This window comes from Aspergillus brasiliensis (genome assembly GCF_001889945.1).
Source record: "Aspergillus brasiliensis CBS 101740 unplaced genomic scaffold ASPBRscaffold_2, whole genome shotgun sequence".
In the NCBI taxonomy this organism is placed as follows: domain Eukaryota; kingdom Fungi; phylum Ascomycota; class Eurotiomycetes; order Eurotiales; family Aspergillaceae; genus Aspergillus; species Aspergillus brasiliensis.
Window position 1 is genome coordinate 1,950,765 of NW_027137443.1, and position 16,824 is coordinate 1,967,588.

Here is a 16,824-nt window from a genome sequence, read left to right on the forward strand (position 1 = left end):
AGGCGCGCTTTGGTTCCCGCTCGGTCCACCCCAAACTTAGTCCGGATGCCCATCGCGATCGTCCTCTAGTGCATCCTTCCCCTGGTCGGTGACCCGCTGGCTGTTGCACTCACAGCTCGCAACAGCCAGCGGGTACGATCTAATGCAAGAGCATGCTGAAGCCCTGATCAGTCACCCCAATATTCACGAAAAAGAACAAGAAAAAAGCGAAGAAAAGCACAAACAGAGAAATCGTTGCTCAGTCGCGTTATCCGATTAACACTAACAAACGCCAATGCATGCTCCCGCCTGTATTATGGTATCCTTCTTCTACCAACACCTCTAGATGCTACCACAACTCCTCCTAATCTTCTGCTCCAGAAAATGCATGGCCATAAAACCCCGAACAGAACTCCCAAACTCCACAAGCTTGTGCTGTTTCCTAATTAATCCGTCACATCATTATCACCATGGTTCGTCTCATTTTATTCTTCATTTGTTTTCACTTTTCGTTTCTTTATCTGCATGATTGTATGTGCTTACTCACAGAAAGTTTATTTCTGTCTCATCAATTATTGGCTCATGCTAAATCCGTCAAAGTCAGCGCGAGGAGGCGAGCTACCGCTCCGCACTCGAAGTCCGTGAGGCTCTGCCACTGGGATTGCCAGATCATGGGGGATCAAGGGCCCAGACAGGTTCGGGTGGTACATGGGATACCCTGGAATTGCCGATGACAGATGTGCCGGGTAGTGAACACGTCCACCCAGGCGCTGCCGGGCGTCACGCACATCCACACGATGGGCTCCGAACTGCAGTGTCGAAGCGGGCTCGGCCGCCCAGATAGGGTCGATGGCAGCGACATGACCATCCAGTGTATTGATAGGTCGGATTGGTGCCTTTGCAGCGTAACCTACCTCTGGCTGACGAGGACCGAGCCCTGGTGGTGGCTGCACCTGTTGCGGCACGTCCGCGACCCAGCTTCCAGCCCCGGATACCGTGTGCTGAGGCGGCACAACATGCGGAACACCATTAGCCAAGGCTGACTGCGCGGGCGTTGTAGCTGGAAGTGGAGAGAAGCGCGGCGGATACCGAATCGGCTCAGTTGACCAGGACTGTTGGGATTGCGCGGATTGGTTTCGCGACATCGGCTCCGGAGCTGGCTCTGAGGAATACCCGGCCAGCGGATCGGCAGCCAGCGAGCTCGGAGGTGAGATTCCTGGCATGAATGCAGATGGGTGGGCGACAGGCCTCGTTCCACCTGGCGATGGTCCCATAGAGCTTGGTTGGGCCACACCCACACGTCGTGGTACCGTAACCTCGATGTTCCCCTCATATGGCAGCGTAGGAGGTGGAGGGATATACGTGAGAACCGACGGTGTACTGGCAGACATATCACCCACCGGAGGTGCTATTGGTCGTACGGTAGACAAGTGACGGGTCCGGTACTGAGACTCCTGTGCGATCCCCAGATCCAAGGCATTGAGCCGATGTTGCAGGTATCCTTGATCAGGCTCGCTATACGTTGACTGGGTCATGCGATCGGGCTTGAATTCTGCTGAGAGCGGTGATGGATGTGCATTGCTAGACCGGCTCTGCAGTGACTCGCCCGATGATTTGTTTTGCAGTGACAGAAGCGCTGGTCTACTATTATCTCCCGGTGTCGATGATGATCGCTGCTTCGAGGGCAACGCTCCGTCCTGGGTATGCCTGGCTGCCACCGTGGCATAGGTCGGAGTATTCTCCTTGTCTAAAGATGACCGATTAGTCACTCGCTTCGTGATCTTTGTGATATCCTCATGGGAGTGCGGAGGACTGGAGTGCTGCACGGCTGTGAGTGCCTCTGACGCCGAGGCATAAGAGCTTCTCCGACTTTTACCCAACGTGCTGCTGGAAGCGCTCCTCCCTTCGACCGGAAAGATTTTTAGAACTGGAGCTGCCGGCTGCGAGCCCTTGATGTTGCGGGGAAATCTCGGCCGCTGCACTGAATCCTTTCTTATCTTGGGTTTCGAATGCTTCTTTACGACCATGTGCCAGCCATTATCGTCGATAGGCGGCGAAGAACTGGATGTCAGTGATGACTTGGGCGTCTCCGCTTGCTGGCTCAGTTGTGAAAGTGCTGGTGAGGTACGGATCGGTGCATTGGTGCTTTCCCTGTCACTCTCATAACCACCGTCTCTGTCCAGGCTGGACTCTCGGAAGATATGCGGCAAAAATGGCTTGAGGTTGAAGCGTTGATGGGATACCGGCATCTCTTGTGGCGACTCTACTTTAGGGGGCGTCATGTCACTCCAATCCCAACGTCCCTCCTCGGCTGCTGATTCAGGCACAGAGGACGAAGAGCTGCTTGACCGATCAAAGACTGATCTCTGTTTGCGGACCGATTCTTGTGAGGAACTAGGCGAGATCCTATCAATTTCACTGGTAATGCTCTTCATGACCCGCTTCAGGTCATCACGAGCCTCGCGAAGTACTGCAGGCTCGTTTGAGGTTTTTCTGGGCCAGTTTTCAATCAATCTGAAAGCATGAGTCTCATATTCTCGGTAGTCTTTGACCAGTCCGCAGTCGTCAATACGGTCCATCCGGGCCTTTGCACTCTCATACGATGTGCAGAGGACATGGGTAGCGACAACTAGCCACGAGTCATAAAAACCAGCTTCAGACTTTCCCGCCTGTGCATTGCATCGCTTCTCTTCCCGGTCCATGATCTTGAGCTCGTCTCTGCAGAACCCTTGGACGACACTGTGGGTTTTGATCATATCGATCGTCCCTCGGCCTGAATTCTGATAAACTGAGAAAAAGGCATCTTGGCTACTTTCAGTCTGCGATTCCGACAAGTCGGGTGCCACGGATTTCATGTCCAAAACATTATCTTTTTCAAGTTGTGGCGAGAGAGCTTTGGCGTGCAGTGCGTAAGCGTCCGACACCCTCTCAATCAGTCCGTATCGAATAAGAACCCCGAGAGTGGTGTCGATGTCGCCTCGCTCGCCGTGCCGACTGCTCGTCAGGATGTCGACATTCCATCTGCTGAGTGCAGAAATTCCGAGGGTTATAAGGCCGACAGGGACGTGATGGCTGAAGAAGGATACAAGGTTGATCAAATTCAGGGCCTCGAAGTGCTCTGTACGATAGAGGTCGTGCATGATGCTTAGGAAAGGCTCTGCCAGCTTCTCGTCGGTAAGATGGGAATTAACGTGATATCTCTCGATTGGCTTCGATGTTGCTGCAAGCCGGTGACTGATGGCATGTATTGCCAGAGGAAGACATTCATAATGTTCCACGAGGGCAGTGGCTTTGCGAATTTGTTCCTTGGTGGGCTTCCTGATGCCAAGATCTTCGAAGAGTAGTTTGCAGGCCTCCGTAACCTCAAGAGGCTTCACTGAAAGGCAGAACGGCTCATAAAGGCGCTGCTTCTTTCTCAGCGTCTTATCGACAGAGGTATAGATGATGCTGCACTTCTTATTGAACGGCAAGAATTGCTTGAAGTTATTGAGATCACTGTCCTGACCGAAGCTTATTCCATCAAACACCAGAAGCCATTCTTCGCGAGCTTGCAGCCAGTTTCGCACTGAATCGACATATTTTTGGGACGTATCGGTGTCTGGATACTCAAAATCCTGTCCCTCGTTTAGTGTGGCAGCCTGTGCAATATCCCAGAAGCATTTGAAAGTTGACTGGCGGGACTTTGCGTCGACCCAGAAGACTCCGCCGGGATAGAAGGCTCGATGAGTCCAAACATATTGACGTGCAAGATGCGACTTGCCTGTTCCAGGACCTCCGCAAATGAGTACAGCCACGAGCCGCTCTGCTCTCTTTTTGGCTTTGTACAGCCTGGTGTGCAATTGCTCGAGGTGAGCCTTCATCCCCACGAAACTTGCGTTTGGGTGAAAGCCGGGAGGCACCACGAACAAAGGGTCCTTTGGGAGGGTCTGTGATAGGGACAAGTTGACGCTATCACCGAGATCAGATACAAGGGATCTTCTTCTCTCAGCCGGCATGACGGCCATTTCAGGACTACCTAAGAAGGAAAGAGTCAGCATTATCTGACTTGACAATTTGTTCATAGGAAAGCAACACTAAGGTACAGGAAGCAATATCACAGCATAAGAGGCAGCAGTCATACATTATCATACGCCCCAGAGAATCCACGATAAATCAAGCAGAGCGTGACAGAAATGAGAAAAATGGAAACACAAAAGTTGCTTAAAAAGGGGATGTGAGGAGATTTGCCTGGCTTTGTGCTTTGGGGCAGCTCCTCCATTTTTGATTGTCGACCACGCCCATAAAGCACTGGCTAAACATGCTTGCTATGATGAATTGATGACTCTGGGGCCTCCTCAACCTCATACTCGCGCAGTGTGACAGAAGATGATTGATCAGAAAGCAGAGGTGTCCTACCAATTGAGCGAAGATCCGGAACACTCCTCCCCAGCTGCTCCGGCTCAAACCGATCTACATCCGTTAGTGCTTGTTTTAAGGGGACAATGGGGGCTCTACATGCCATGGCTAAATATCTCCCTGATCTTCGTTTGTTTCTGGACACGACGAGTCTTGTCCTCTTCGACCCAGCGGTCTGCGATAGTGTTGGGAGCATCGCGCGAGTACCGCAACAGCGCCTCGGCAACCGCTTCAAAACCGGGAGCGTTATCATCATCGAACTTACACATGTGTCTGTGGTCAGCTTCGATGCCCATACGTTCGACACCTTCGGCATAGGGAGCGGCGGAGCTTTCGTCCACGATCAATTCGCGTGTGCCTTTGACATCGCTCGACAATGTCTCGTGAAAGAAGTAAATGTGGAACCGACTGGTAATGTCGGCGAAGAGGCTGTTGATGTTTTGAAGCGTCTCGTTGTTGGTTTTCAGAGCCTTTACCAGGTGAGGAGACGACTCCATGAACTTCTTCGGCATAACGGCACTACAGATGTTCTGCAATAGCAGGCCCCACTTGGCAACGTCCGAACCATTATGCGGCGTTCCTAGGAATAGGATACCGTAGGTGGAAACATAGATGGATCGGAGATGCTCGATCTTTTCATTTGACACGTTCCGGCAGTATATCAGGGTACGCTTGACGACGAGACCACCGAGTGAGTGGCAGACGAAGATAATCGGCCTGTCAGAGCAGTTTCGAAGCTAGAGGGATCAGTCAGTCATATGTTTCCAAGCAGGACGAACCATGGACACAGATTCCCCAAGGACCACTTACATTGCGGTTGGCCGCCAGTCCCGACGCCAGGGTTTCGGCATGGTTATGGATTCTGTCCTTCGACGCGCCGTCGGTGAAGGCAGTTACATTGGCGTTATAACCATAAGTCAGGATCCTTACTCGGTTTGGAGCAAGGATTTCGGGCAAAAGATCGGCTGGCCAGAAGGTTCCATTGTTGGAGGCCCAGGTGTTGTAAGGGTGGCCGTTCAGTCCATGGACAAACACGATATCGACCAGAGGCTTTTCGGGGCTGCAGTAGACCTGGGTCAACCCGTACTGCTTCACGCGGGAGGCAAGGTCCGACATGGCTCGAACTGCCCACAACTGCACGTTGACCGTAGCTGATGACAAGAAGAAGGAGATGCGAGTCAGCCCGGCAACCAGAACACCGAACAGAAAGCGGAGCGTGGGATAGTTAGCTATCACTTACATCCACGCAGCAAGATTTCCTGAAGAGGAAGGCTAGAACGAGTCGATTGCGACCATGCGCGAAGGAATCTCTGTTAAATTCAACGAACCGGTGGAGCTAAGGGAGACAAGTTTTATAAAAAGAAAATAGCGGCTGAAGGAAGGAAAAGGAGGGTGGAAGAAGAAGAGGTCAGTTGAGTCACTGAAGAAAAGAATGAACGAAGCAGCTGGCAGGGAAGGTATTTATGCGGCGAGGACAATTACAATGCAGAGGGCGTGGGCGGCAGCGGGGGCGCCAAACTAGGCAAAGGCTGGAGCGAGTGTGAGGGAGAGAGAGAGAGCATGAGGCCCGCAGATGACTGGGGCAAACTGGAGGTGGAGGGTGTGCCTGGTGCCTGTGGGTAACAGTTTAAACAGTTTTACTACTAGTAGTAAGTAATAAGTAGTTCTGCAGGGCACACGCTACAGTAGCAGTAGCAGTGGAAAACCGAGCAGAGTGAATTAATTACCCAATTAATCAAGAAATTATCTTTCTCTGTCTGCAAGTCAGTCAACTGTCCTTTATTTTACTATTCTATTTTCTGTATGCGGAGGATAGGCCAAGTTCCCGTGGACACCAGGGGGGCTGACCAACTAGAGGTCATGCCGCCCGCCTCGCTGACCAGGAAGATCGAAGAAGCTCACCTGCAGATCGCGGGGGGAACTTGCATCCTGATTCCTGCGATGACTGGTAAGTAATATCCTCTTCTATTATATTCTAAGATCAATCTATTAATTTAAGAAAAAGGGTCTTGAAGTCCAGCCCATTCTATCCCGATTCTGCAATGTAGATAATTTCTAAATTATCATCCATACAATCTAGAACCGCCCACCCATCCACACTCCCATCTATATCCTTTGATTAACAGATACTTCAAACTTTCCCCTACTCTGTAAAAACCTGTCAAGTAAGTTTTACTGAAACCCACCCGGGCAGATTAAAGCATCATCCCCTGAAGTGGCTGTGAGCTCTGACGCCCGAACACGGCCTAGTTCCTAAACTTAGTTTTCTGCAGCCTGGGCAAGAAGGATGACATTAGTTCGGTTTTAGTTTAGTTAACTAGTTAACGAATGATAGATGGAATAGGCAGTACATCAGGCTGAGCCCTATGCGACTTGTGGTGCGACATTTATTTATTATAGTAGTAGGATTCTACAGCAGAAGCAGCACCCCGGAGGATTTGTCGATCTGCGCTGCCCTGCGCAGGGCTGTGCTGTGCTCTGGGCTGCATACATGTATGTCTTGCTTACATGATGTACCTACATGAAGTTAGTTATAGAATAGTAAGTAAATGTTTATGTGGCCTCTTCATTTCATTTTCAATCTAATGCGATACGAGCTGCATGGAATGAAACGAAGAAGTATGACGAGGCTGAGGCTTTACTTTGCTTTGCTTTTTTTTCCTTTTTTTCTTCGAGTCTCAGGATGCTTGCGAATCGCGGCTGCCTGGGGCTAGGATTCTGTGTTACTACGTGTTATTTATGATATCCTACATGACGAATGATTTTTATCGAGTATAGATATAATGTCTATTTAATGTTCGAATACAAGTACATTATCCCCTGCAGACTATATATCAACATGCATAGATCGACTACAGTAAACAGTCATAGACATAAAAGAAAAGCAGTGGATCAAGCGGGTCCAACAGCCGCGCGGATGGATCCAGGGTTCAACGCCTTCATCATCCCGATCGGGCAACATATTGTGGACTACGTAGCTACTACTTAGGTAGGCTGATGGACGTACATTTCACGACGAACGGTTCGTGCCTACGGATTCATTATCCTGGATGGGTCTGGGATTGTTTCATCCGAGATGGGCCAAAGAGATTTGATTTGTTCCAGGTGAGTCAGACTTTTGTGTAACTTGCTTCTTCTTGTTCTTCTTTCTTTTCCTGTTGGTCCTACTGATACATACTACTGGGTTTGTTGTGGAAGAGGTGTGGTTGTTTCGTATAGCGCTTTTTGTGGCGGGCTCTGTATCTGGTAGTGGTAGTGGTAGTGGTAGGGATGGGGGAGGTAGTTGCTACATAAGGTATGAGAGTACGTATGAGTTCGCGAGCTGGTTCTGCCAAGTCTTAGAATTGTAGAGGTGTGTTGTGGCAATACTGAAGTGAGATCATGGGGATGGTTGGAAGCAATACCATCTGTCGCACTGGCGTATTGACTGTACGGAGTATTAGAATCGTCCATGGTTTGGTAAAAAGTACCACACTCAGACTATGGGCTAAATTTTCAAGCTGAGGCTCTATGTAGGCAAACATGCTTTTGCCTGTAGCTTCGGCCCCGGTACCTGGGTACTACTACCAAAACAGGTACACTTTCCCACTTTCCATATCCAGGGTACCCAGGTATTTACCAAAAGCAACATATTACATTGACTCACACACGAACTGGTTCTAGTATCCTTCAACACTCCTACCTGAGTCACAAGATTCCCTGGTCGTCTCTACGCTTACATCCGTAATCGGGCAACACAACCTTCCAGATGACTCTTTCATCGCCCCTTGAAGACCGGCTTCCGCTTTTCCGCAAACGCCCTGAGAGCCTCAAACCGATCTTCGGTGCCCATCACACCAGCGTACGCCTCATTTTCAGCCTCCTCGCCCCGTGTGTACTCACCCACAGCCTTCAAGGCCTGCTTGATGGCAATCGGCCCGCCCTCACAGATCTCCAGCGCCAGCTTGATACTCTCCGTGAGGACCTTCTCCCTCGCCACACCCTCCTTCTGTTCCTCTTCCGGGAGCACCTCCACGAGCCGATCACAAAGGCCGATGAAATACGACTCCGGGCCGGATACCCGCCGTCCGGTGAGAATAAGGTCCCGCGCACGGTTCACGCCAATCAGATCGGGGAGGCGATAGGTACCTCCAGCCCCGGGAATTATAGCTAATCTTGTCTCGGGAAGTCCGACCATACACGAGGAGCCGAAAACGCGGAGGTGTGTGCAGAGGGCAAGTTCAAGGCCGCCGCCCAGCGCCATAGAGGAAACGGCAGAGATAGTGGGAATGGGAAGCTCCGAGAGGTTGCGGAAGGTGCTTCGAAGGTTGAATAGAAATTCCGCTGTTCTAAGGCCACGGTAATTGCAATGGTCAGTAGTTGATTACGAGGCTTTGGGATTGGAGGGTTGCGTACTCTTCCCGGCTCATGCCCGCGCGTTCCTTGAGATCTGCGCCCGCGCAGAAGGCCGAGTCGACGTTGCTGCCGATGACTAGGGCACGCGTTGGCCCCGAGCCTCCCTCAGCGGCAATGGCTTTAACATTCTTGGCAAGCCCGTCGAGAAGATCTCGGGAGATTGCGTTGCGTGCCTTGGGCCGGTTCAAAAGCAGGACGCGAATGTTCCCCGATCCTGGGGCGGGAACGTGCTGGGTCTGGATGACGGCATTGTCACTGCTCGTGCTAAATCTGGCGACCGTGACGCGGAACGAGAAAGTGGACCGTAGCGGTGTGTATATCGAGAGACGTGGAGGCATCGTCGTTATCTTAGGGGTGTATTGTATAGATAGTTAGCAAGGGATGAGGAAGATGAACGAGCTGTGAGCTTGAGCTCGGGTTGAGGAGATTGTGCTTGAGGGCCGCTGTGGGGAAAGCCGGCGGCTGCGGGGAAGCCGCGGATAAGCGCTTGAGAGGATAAAATGGAATAAATCGCTCTATTTTACAATTCTATTTACACTAATGTACAGCATGCCTATATCGATCGCCGGCCTCGCGAGATCCTTGCTCCCCGTGAGCTATATAATCCAAGACCTCCTCATCACTCGGCCATGAACCCCAGACTTGCGAAGTGGTGATGATATCATATGCCTCCTGCAGGCTGGCATCGGAGAATGTTGCGGAGTCAGCTTCTGAATCACTGTGCATGTGCGAATCATGTGTCTGCTCCATGGACGGCTCCCACTCCCGGAACGCCTGGGGTGACCTTCCCCAGTAGCCCTCCAGAAACATGCGGACGGCGACGATGATCCGCCGCATCATTCTATCGCCATTCAAGTTTTCGTCATACTTCTCCTTCAGCGTAGTCTCGTACTGCCGCATCCAGCGAAGCAGACTCAGCAAGCCGTCAGTGTCCTCGGCCAAGCCCAGCGCCCGCACAAAGGCGTGAAGAACGGCAGGTGAGGGAACGTGAACCAAGGATGGCACGGTCACTTGAGAAGCAGTGGCATCCTGAATTGAAGACCTACTTCGCTCGAAGAGAGACGAAGTCTTCGGGTCAAGGAGAACCAGCTCATCAAACCGGGATTTGAGGATGTTGAGCCCACTCTGCACCATGTCCTCGAAGCGTGTCGAAGCATGGTGCATGCCGGTCAGTCGCCCTCGCCGTGCCAGTTCGCTGACAAGTACAAGCCCTTCTTCCACCGCGTCAGGATCTTTGATCCCCGCCACGACGACCCGTGAAAAGCTGTAGCAGAGAACCTGGAACGCTTCCAGGCTACGCTCGATTTGACGCTTATCCATCCACGCTGTGAGCTCCAACACCTCGTACCAGGAAAGTACCAGCCGTGCGTGCCGTCCCAGTCGATGAGATGTTGACCCAACGCGGTCTCGGGCCAGGGCGGACATGACTGGAATCCACGCCTGAGGCGAACGCGACTGTTGAGCCTGGAGAAGACTAATTGCATGGGCCAGAATCTTCGGGTGACGAAGATCCTCGCGTGTCTTCAACTCTTCGGAATATGCAAATAGCGTAGTCGAGTACGAAGGATTCGCTGACTGACGGCTCAGGAGTATCGGAAACATGTCTCCCACGGAGCTTTCGCTGTGCGCCATAGTATGATGCCCAACAGTCGAGAAATTGCACAGGAAAGCGACGAAGGATGAGATGAGGTAGTCAGGCAGACTGTTCAATGTCTTGTTCTCCTGAGCCCCGTCGCCCCATCTTCGCCCTGACACGGTGCACAAATCCTCTAGTTGCTCCTTGGTCAAGTCACTGCAACGAAGGTAGTCCAGACCCGAACCAAAGGTCGGTGCATTGCGCAGAAGCAAAGCTAGGAATCTTCCCCGGGGTCGGATACCCTGAGAGAGCATTTCACGAAGAAGATCATCTAATGTGGGTGGTTCCGTAGAGACATAGATCCAATCTCGGGCAGATGACGGCTCTGGGAAGACCTCTTTTCCGTCACCTGGTAGTGCTTGGCTGCTTTGATGAGGGTTATTGCGGCCTCTCTTTTGTCGAAAGATCAATTTCTCAGCCATGGCAGCGTATATGGCACCACGTGGAGGTAGTCCCTGATCGCGGTAGGAGAGGAAGCATGCCCAGGCTTCCCGCACCGTCCTCGTAGCCCGGATTCGAGCTACCCAGATGGCGTGGTGCTTGGAATCCCCTGAAGGCCCTTGTACAGTCTCCGGGCGAGGTACCAATGATCTCGTCTGAATTGTTGGGCTTTTGTCTGTGTCCCAGCCTGCTAGGATACTAGATACCTCTTCCCAGCGAGATTGTGAATAGCCTGCCTCTTTCATTTGTGACAGTACCCGCATTGCGCGGCTTTTCAGACCCTCAACACCCCGCTTGACGTCAAACCCTATCTTGTCTTCCTTCCAAGGGGGCCACGACGGAGCTTTCAGTTCCGCGGACTGCCGTTCCGCTAGTGTCTTCTTATGAGCAATCTGAACCGCAACAATGCCCTGGTATCCACGGCGTGTGACCGGCAAAGCAGGTTGATGTCGCGCCATGGCTCGAAGAAGTTCGAATTGCGCTTGTTGCTGCAGGGAGGCGGACGTAAACGGGTTGTGTCTGCAGGGCAGAGACAGTATTCGAAGTACGGTATTGAATTTATCGGCCATGAACTGATTGATCCGGTCTGTTGCGACCGTCCAACCTTTGCCTTCACTTTCGAGACTATCCAGATAAAACGCAAAGGCGCGAGCAATAGTAAGTTGGGCTTGTGGCCATAGTTCGCGAGCGTGGTGAAGTAACCGAACCACATAAGTCACGCACATGTTGGGTTCTATCAGTGGCTTCGCGAGCACATCCTGTTGGTCAAGCTCTACATCGTCGGTCATCGCTTCCATCGCGCTGGCGGGAGTCGGAAGAGCACGTCCGCTTAAAATGTGCAAGGAATAGACCAAGAGTAGTCGGAATGCCTTTGCGTCCAGACTCTGACGCAGGAGAAGCAGCGGAATGAATGGGGGCACCATCTTGATCGAGCACTCTGGGCTTGCGCTTCGATCTGCTTCTAGAAGTAGAACTCGAAGAATAGCTTCATAAGGCGTGCTGCTCTTGAGAACCCATGCCCATGCCACCACATCGGCGGCGGAGTACTGTCGGGCCGCAAGGTAGTTGAGATTGTCTTCGCTGAAGACTGATTGCAGCGCTTCATTTGTCTTTGATGGCGAACCAGACTCCATGCCCGGGTTTGCTTGATCCAAAAGGGGATCCACCAGCTCTATGTAATCAGCGACAATTCTCTGCAATGAAAGCCGGTGGAAGCGTTTGAAATTGTCCCGTTGCTTCTGTGTTAAAGAGGCCATAATTCCAGTGTTCTTCGTAGTATAGACCCAGCTGCAGCTTTCCGCGCCATGAGACTGGTGCACTTTTTGCAAGGTATCAATAAGGTACTCCGTAGGAGTAGGCTCAAGGGGTGAATCGGTTCTCTTGGTTCGCTTCCGTGAGTTTGACAGTTTGTTCTCGGGCCGTAAGTGTTTATGTCTTCCTCGTTCATCCGACAATGGCTCTGTGTGTCTAGTCAAGCGTAGAGGCCTGGAATGGCCGTCTGTGCTGTCGGGTTGGCTCCCGCTCTGTCCTCGGACTCCGCCTCCCCTAACAGCTTTGCTTTCTTCCCCGATCTCGATTTCCGGATTGTTATGTATATCGCGGTCTCCATCTTCTCTTTGAAGTACAGCTTCATCGCTCGATTCTCCCCTTGACTGTCTGACTTCTACAGCTCTCAGGCCCGGGAAGTCCGGGCCCGCACCCGAACCATTGTAGGACTGACTTAGCGGAGTTTGGAGACGTAATTTGAGCCAGCCATCAACGGAACTACCATTGCCTTTGATTTCTGAGTGTTCCGTCGCCAATGGTTGATTCTGTGCGTATCCAGACCGGGGATGGTCCGGGCCCCCGAGTACTCTTAACACCCGAAATGAACGAGAAGTTTGGAGACCGCCATGACAGAGCTTCGTCGTCGGACCCGTTGTGGATGGGAGGAAACTATAATATGGACATCCCTAGTAGACCAATTCCAGGATCAGTATAGTGAACGATATGAAAGACGACATTGATTCCTCGGTACCTTCCGCCAAACACGGCTGTTGGACAAATGCGCCGCTCTCAGAGAGGAAACCCTCGAGCGGCTCGACGCATGACTTAAGACCGATGACATCCATGAAGAGAGGACATTGAGTAGCCACAGCACAGTCAATCCCGGACGTGATGTCGCTTGTCCCTGGTAGTCGACAAGTAACAAGAGCAGTGGCCGCATGGGTCCCGGCGATTGGGGAAAAAAGATGGGTCACGTGACTGATCGTCACGAGTTGCGGTTCTGGCATGGCGCGCAGGAGGATCTCGCTACTCTCCCGCCTGGAGATGGAGTCCGTCTTGCGTCCTTCCAGCCCTGCGCCCTGACTTGCCCTGAACTCGCTTGCTTTTCGTGGCGTCAAGGAGCCTGTTACTCCGTGTCAATCTACTGCCGTTGCGACATTGCCGTGTGCGTCGCGGTCTAATCCTCCCTAGCTGCAGCGTACCGCTTCTCGATCGAGCCTCGTAACTATTGGCGCATCCGCTTCGGAGAACGAGGAACACTCAATCACCGACGACTATTGCCCGCTTTCTCGAATTATATCCCTTCATTCCATTTGTCTCCCAATCTTTTCTAGCAGATTGTGTGTTCAGTGTCGCATCCTGTCACCAGTTGGACCTTCCTGAACGGCTTCGCAAAAAGAAAAAAGAATAAAAGAGGCCATTTTGTACTCGCGTCAAAGAAGAGTTCGAGAAACGGCGCGACCCCAAACCATGAGTGCAGACGAAGGCGGAGGCACGGCCCCGATGCCGGTCACAAATGGCGACCAGTCGCAAAATACTCCCGAGCCATCCGTCCTGGCGACTCCAGGCAAGCGAAAGCGTGTCGCGAGTCACGATGAGAAGGCCGCCCAAGACGCTGGCGCTTCTGCGGCGCAATCGCAAGAAAAGGCAAAATTGCAGGAGACACTGCGTAATTTGGTGGACATCCTGAGCAAGTGAGCACTTCTCGTCGCCACTAAATTGTGACTGCTCCCCACTGACCCATGCCCAGGAGCGATACCGATTTGCATCTTCTATCCTGTCCTTTACCGTCGTCGCCTGCAAAACCACGTTCGAAGCGCGCAAAGATGTCCGGAGATAAAGACGAGGGTTCGAGCATTCAAGCGCGGGTGGCGTCAGAACGATACAGTAGTTTGTCGGAGTTTTTGAGCGATATTGAGAAGGCGTCGGCGGCGGTGATAGAGCGGAACAAAGCCCAGGCAACGCCTGCTCCAGCTGATGGGTCGCCTCTGACAGAGACCGTCAACCGCATTGCGGCGTTCAAGAAACTCCTAAATAGCCTTGTTCGCCAGGCACATGTGAGCCAGTCCAACATCAAGACTGAGGCGTCGGAAGAGGACGGAGAAGCCCCGGCGAAATCTACTCCGACTACTGTTGAAACCCGGAATGACAGCCTTGTGTTGACATTGTTTGGGAACCCCGCAAATCCAAAGCAACTTTACTCGAGCTTGCAGAAGACCGTCAAGGTTCCACTACCTTCGGATGACGCTAATGCAGACAAGTTTGTGGAGGTGCAAGCGCCCTTGCGCGAAATCGGTTTGCCTAATGGGATCTCCACTACAAAGGTGCAGCCGTTCGAAGCAGAGACTGCTACCAAAGAACATAAGAGAACTTTCGGCGAGGTGTTTGCGCCTCGTCCAACATTGCCCCAATTAGAGGCGCCTCGCAAAGCCAGAGCTTCTGCACGCAATGCTACAAACGGCTGGGTCGATCCTTTCGAAGCCATCACCGACTACAAGGCCTTCCTCGGCGATCGTAATAATTACTGCCTTGCACCTCTCCCTTCGGGGCATTGGCTTCAGTATGGCGGGGTCACATCCTCTCCGTCTGTCTGGAACCGTCGGCAGAAACAACAGTCTTCTCAACAACCGGGCGATGATGTTCCAACCGATGACCCTGCTCTGAGCATTGACGAAGACGCTGCCCTTCTACAAGGGGTATACTCGTCATTTGCCCCTTCTTTTGACAGCTCCGGTGCTGTGGAACAGGCCGATTCCAAGAACTTAATATGGTGGAGCAAACGTGGAGCAAGGCGTTTGAATACCCTCCTCTCGTTACCGTACGTGGAAGATGAACAGAAAGATTCCTCATCAGTGCAGCCCGGAAGCATCGGTGATCTTGATGAGTCCACTCTGGAGGAGATGGTGAAAACATTCAACCCCGACGATTTTGCGGACAATATCGTGCATACGGATAAATCTACAGAAAAGGACGATGAAGAGCGGGAAATGGACGAGGTACTGCGCGATGTCTCTGATCTGCTGGAGACACTCAGCTCCTACCAAAGAATTCGGAGTCTGGAGACTACGGCTTCTGGCGGGCAAGGCACTGAGCCTAAAGAAACGACGCCCGATGTCGCAGGAGCAGACACTCCGTCAGCAGCAGAGCAGACTGTGTATGAGACGCTCAAGTCAAGTCTATCGGCTCTTGTCGCGACACTGCCTCCTTACGCTGTTGCCAAGTTGGATGGTGACCAGCTGGCCGAGCTGAACATCAGCCGACGGATTTTGATTGAGAATCCTGAGTACCAAGGTACAATGGAGAAGGATGACTATGCTTTGCAGCAGGAGCGTGCAGCTGCCATCGCTGCCACCAGCGGCGCAAACAGGACATCAACTCCTTCACGTTCAGGTAGCTTCCAGGCGCAGTTCAACCAACGAGCATTTACAGCCAATGCGCGAACGCAGACTCAGACTTTCCAGACGCCACAACCTTACTATGGGGCGAGGCAGAACTCTACGCCGACGCCATACACTCCTGGCCATGCTCAACAATTCGCTGGTGCACGCCCTCCATCAACACCGCAGCAGAGACCAGGCTACTTCCCTGGATACGCGCAGCAGCCCAACCCGCAATACAACCAGTATCAACGTCCCAGCCAGAACGGCTACCACGCCTACCCAGGACAACAGGGCCCTCCCGCCGCGGCTCAGGGATCTCCGCAGCCCTACACACCGCGTCCCGGACAACCTGCCCCCTATAACCCGTCCTATGCAGCCGGACGCAGCGCATCCCCACAGAAGCCTCCTTCCTACGCAACACCCCGAGGCTCCTACGCTCCCCCGGGCTCAGCCAATCCGCAACAACGGTTCGTACCGCAACAACAACAACAACAACCAGGACAGCAGCCCCCTCCATATGGGAACTATCCCTCGAACCAAGCCCCTCCTCCATCAGGAGGATACTCCAACTCAGCTGCGGCCATGACCTATGCCCGGAGCGCAGCCGAACAAGCTATTATGATGGAGAGGAACAAAGCACAATTAGCAGCGGCAGCCCAAAACCGGCCCACTTCAACGACACCACAGCCAGCGCGCGAAGCCTCCCAAGATCGAAGTGCAACGCCAGGTAGCAAGCAGAACGGCACGCCGGCACCATGATGAGCCGGGGGGGGGCGGGGGGGGATGTGATGAGATCACGGTCGAGATGTAGGGATATGCGTTTGATTGATTAACTTCTATTATTCGTCTTTCTCATTCCTTCTTACCTTTTAACTTTTAACAAACTTTTTTTCCACCTTGTTAACAACACTATACCATTTCAATTATTCCACTTTCTCTATCCTTTCCAATGGTTCCTTACCACTCACGGAGCTTAGAAAACAATTTCCCAGAAAATAACCCTCAAGTGGGCGGGAAAACACAAAAACAGTACAACCATGAATTCCAGCGCCGTGTACTGTGGCTGGCCAATATCATATTGGATAACCTGCCAACTCAGCGATGATAACCCCCTGCTACCTACCTACTTTCTATCTATTTTCTATTTCTTTTAATCGTCTTTTTAACCCTTATCACACAACCCAACAATTTCCACTTTCTAGATTCTACTTCTTCAAGTTCAAGTTCAGGTTTCCCCTACTTTTTTTTTTCTTTTTTCTTCTTCAGTTTCCCAACAGGACAGACAGGACAGGTCGGATGTTTAAACCACTGGTACTTATTCCACAGGCTTGT

The 16,824-nt window shown here is 52.2% G+C and overlaps 4 protein-coding genes across 4 annotated transcripts; 1 reads left to right on the top strand and 3 right to left on the bottom strand.

Moving 5' to 3' along the window:
• Positions 1 to 551: 551 nt before the first annotated feature.
• Positions 552 to 5,490, bottom strand: ASPBRDRAFT_117311 (LipA and NB-ARC domain protein; the record flags this gene model as incomplete). Its single annotated transcript, XM_067617079.1, has 5 exons — positions 552 to 806; positions 894 to 3,960; positions 4,326 to 4,400; positions 4,474 to 5,111; positions 5,185 to 5,490. 5 exons carry the CDS (start codon positions 5,488 to 5,490, stop codon positions 552 to 554), a joined length of 4,341 nt encoding a protein of 1,446 aa, XP_067483341.1.
• Positions 5,491 to 8,131: 2,641 nt separating this feature from the next.
• ASPBRDRAFT_115560 (putative mitochondrial methylglutaconyl-CoA hydratase (Auh)) lies at positions 8,132 to 9,107 on the bottom strand (the record flags this gene model as incomplete). Its single annotated transcript, XM_067616910.1, has 2 exons — positions 8,132 to 8,702; positions 8,770 to 9,107. The coding sequence occupies 2 exons, from the start codon at positions 9,105 to 9,107 to the stop codon at positions 8,132 to 8,134; spliced, it is 909 nt and encodes a 302-aa protein (XP_067483342.1).
• A 171-nt stretch (positions 9,108 to 9,278) lies between these two features.
• On the bottom strand, positions 9,279 to 13,010 carry ASPBRDRAFT_144597 (uncharacterized protein). Its single transcript, XM_067619228.1, has 2 exons — positions 12,864 to 13,010; positions 9,279 to 12,798 (listed from the first exon to the last, which is right to left on the bottom strand). The coding sequence occupies exons 1-2, from the start codon at positions 12,951 to 12,953 to the stop codon at positions 9,307 to 9,309; spliced, it is 3,582 nt and encodes a 1,193-aa protein (XP_067483343.1). The 5' UTR covers positions 12,954 to 13,010; the 3' UTR covers positions 9,279 to 9,306.
• Positions 13,011 to 13,582: 572 nt separating this feature from the next.
• ASPBRDRAFT_26600 (uncharacterized protein) lies at positions 13,583 to 16,251 on the top strand (the record flags this gene model as incomplete). Its single annotated transcript, XM_067622284.1, has 2 exons — positions 13,583 to 13,806; positions 13,863 to 16,251. 2 exons carry the CDS (start codon positions 13,583 to 13,585, stop codon positions 16,249 to 16,251), a joined length of 2,613 nt encoding a protein of 870 aa, XP_067483344.1.
• Between the last annotated feature and the right edge of the window lie 573 nt (positions 16,252 to 16,824).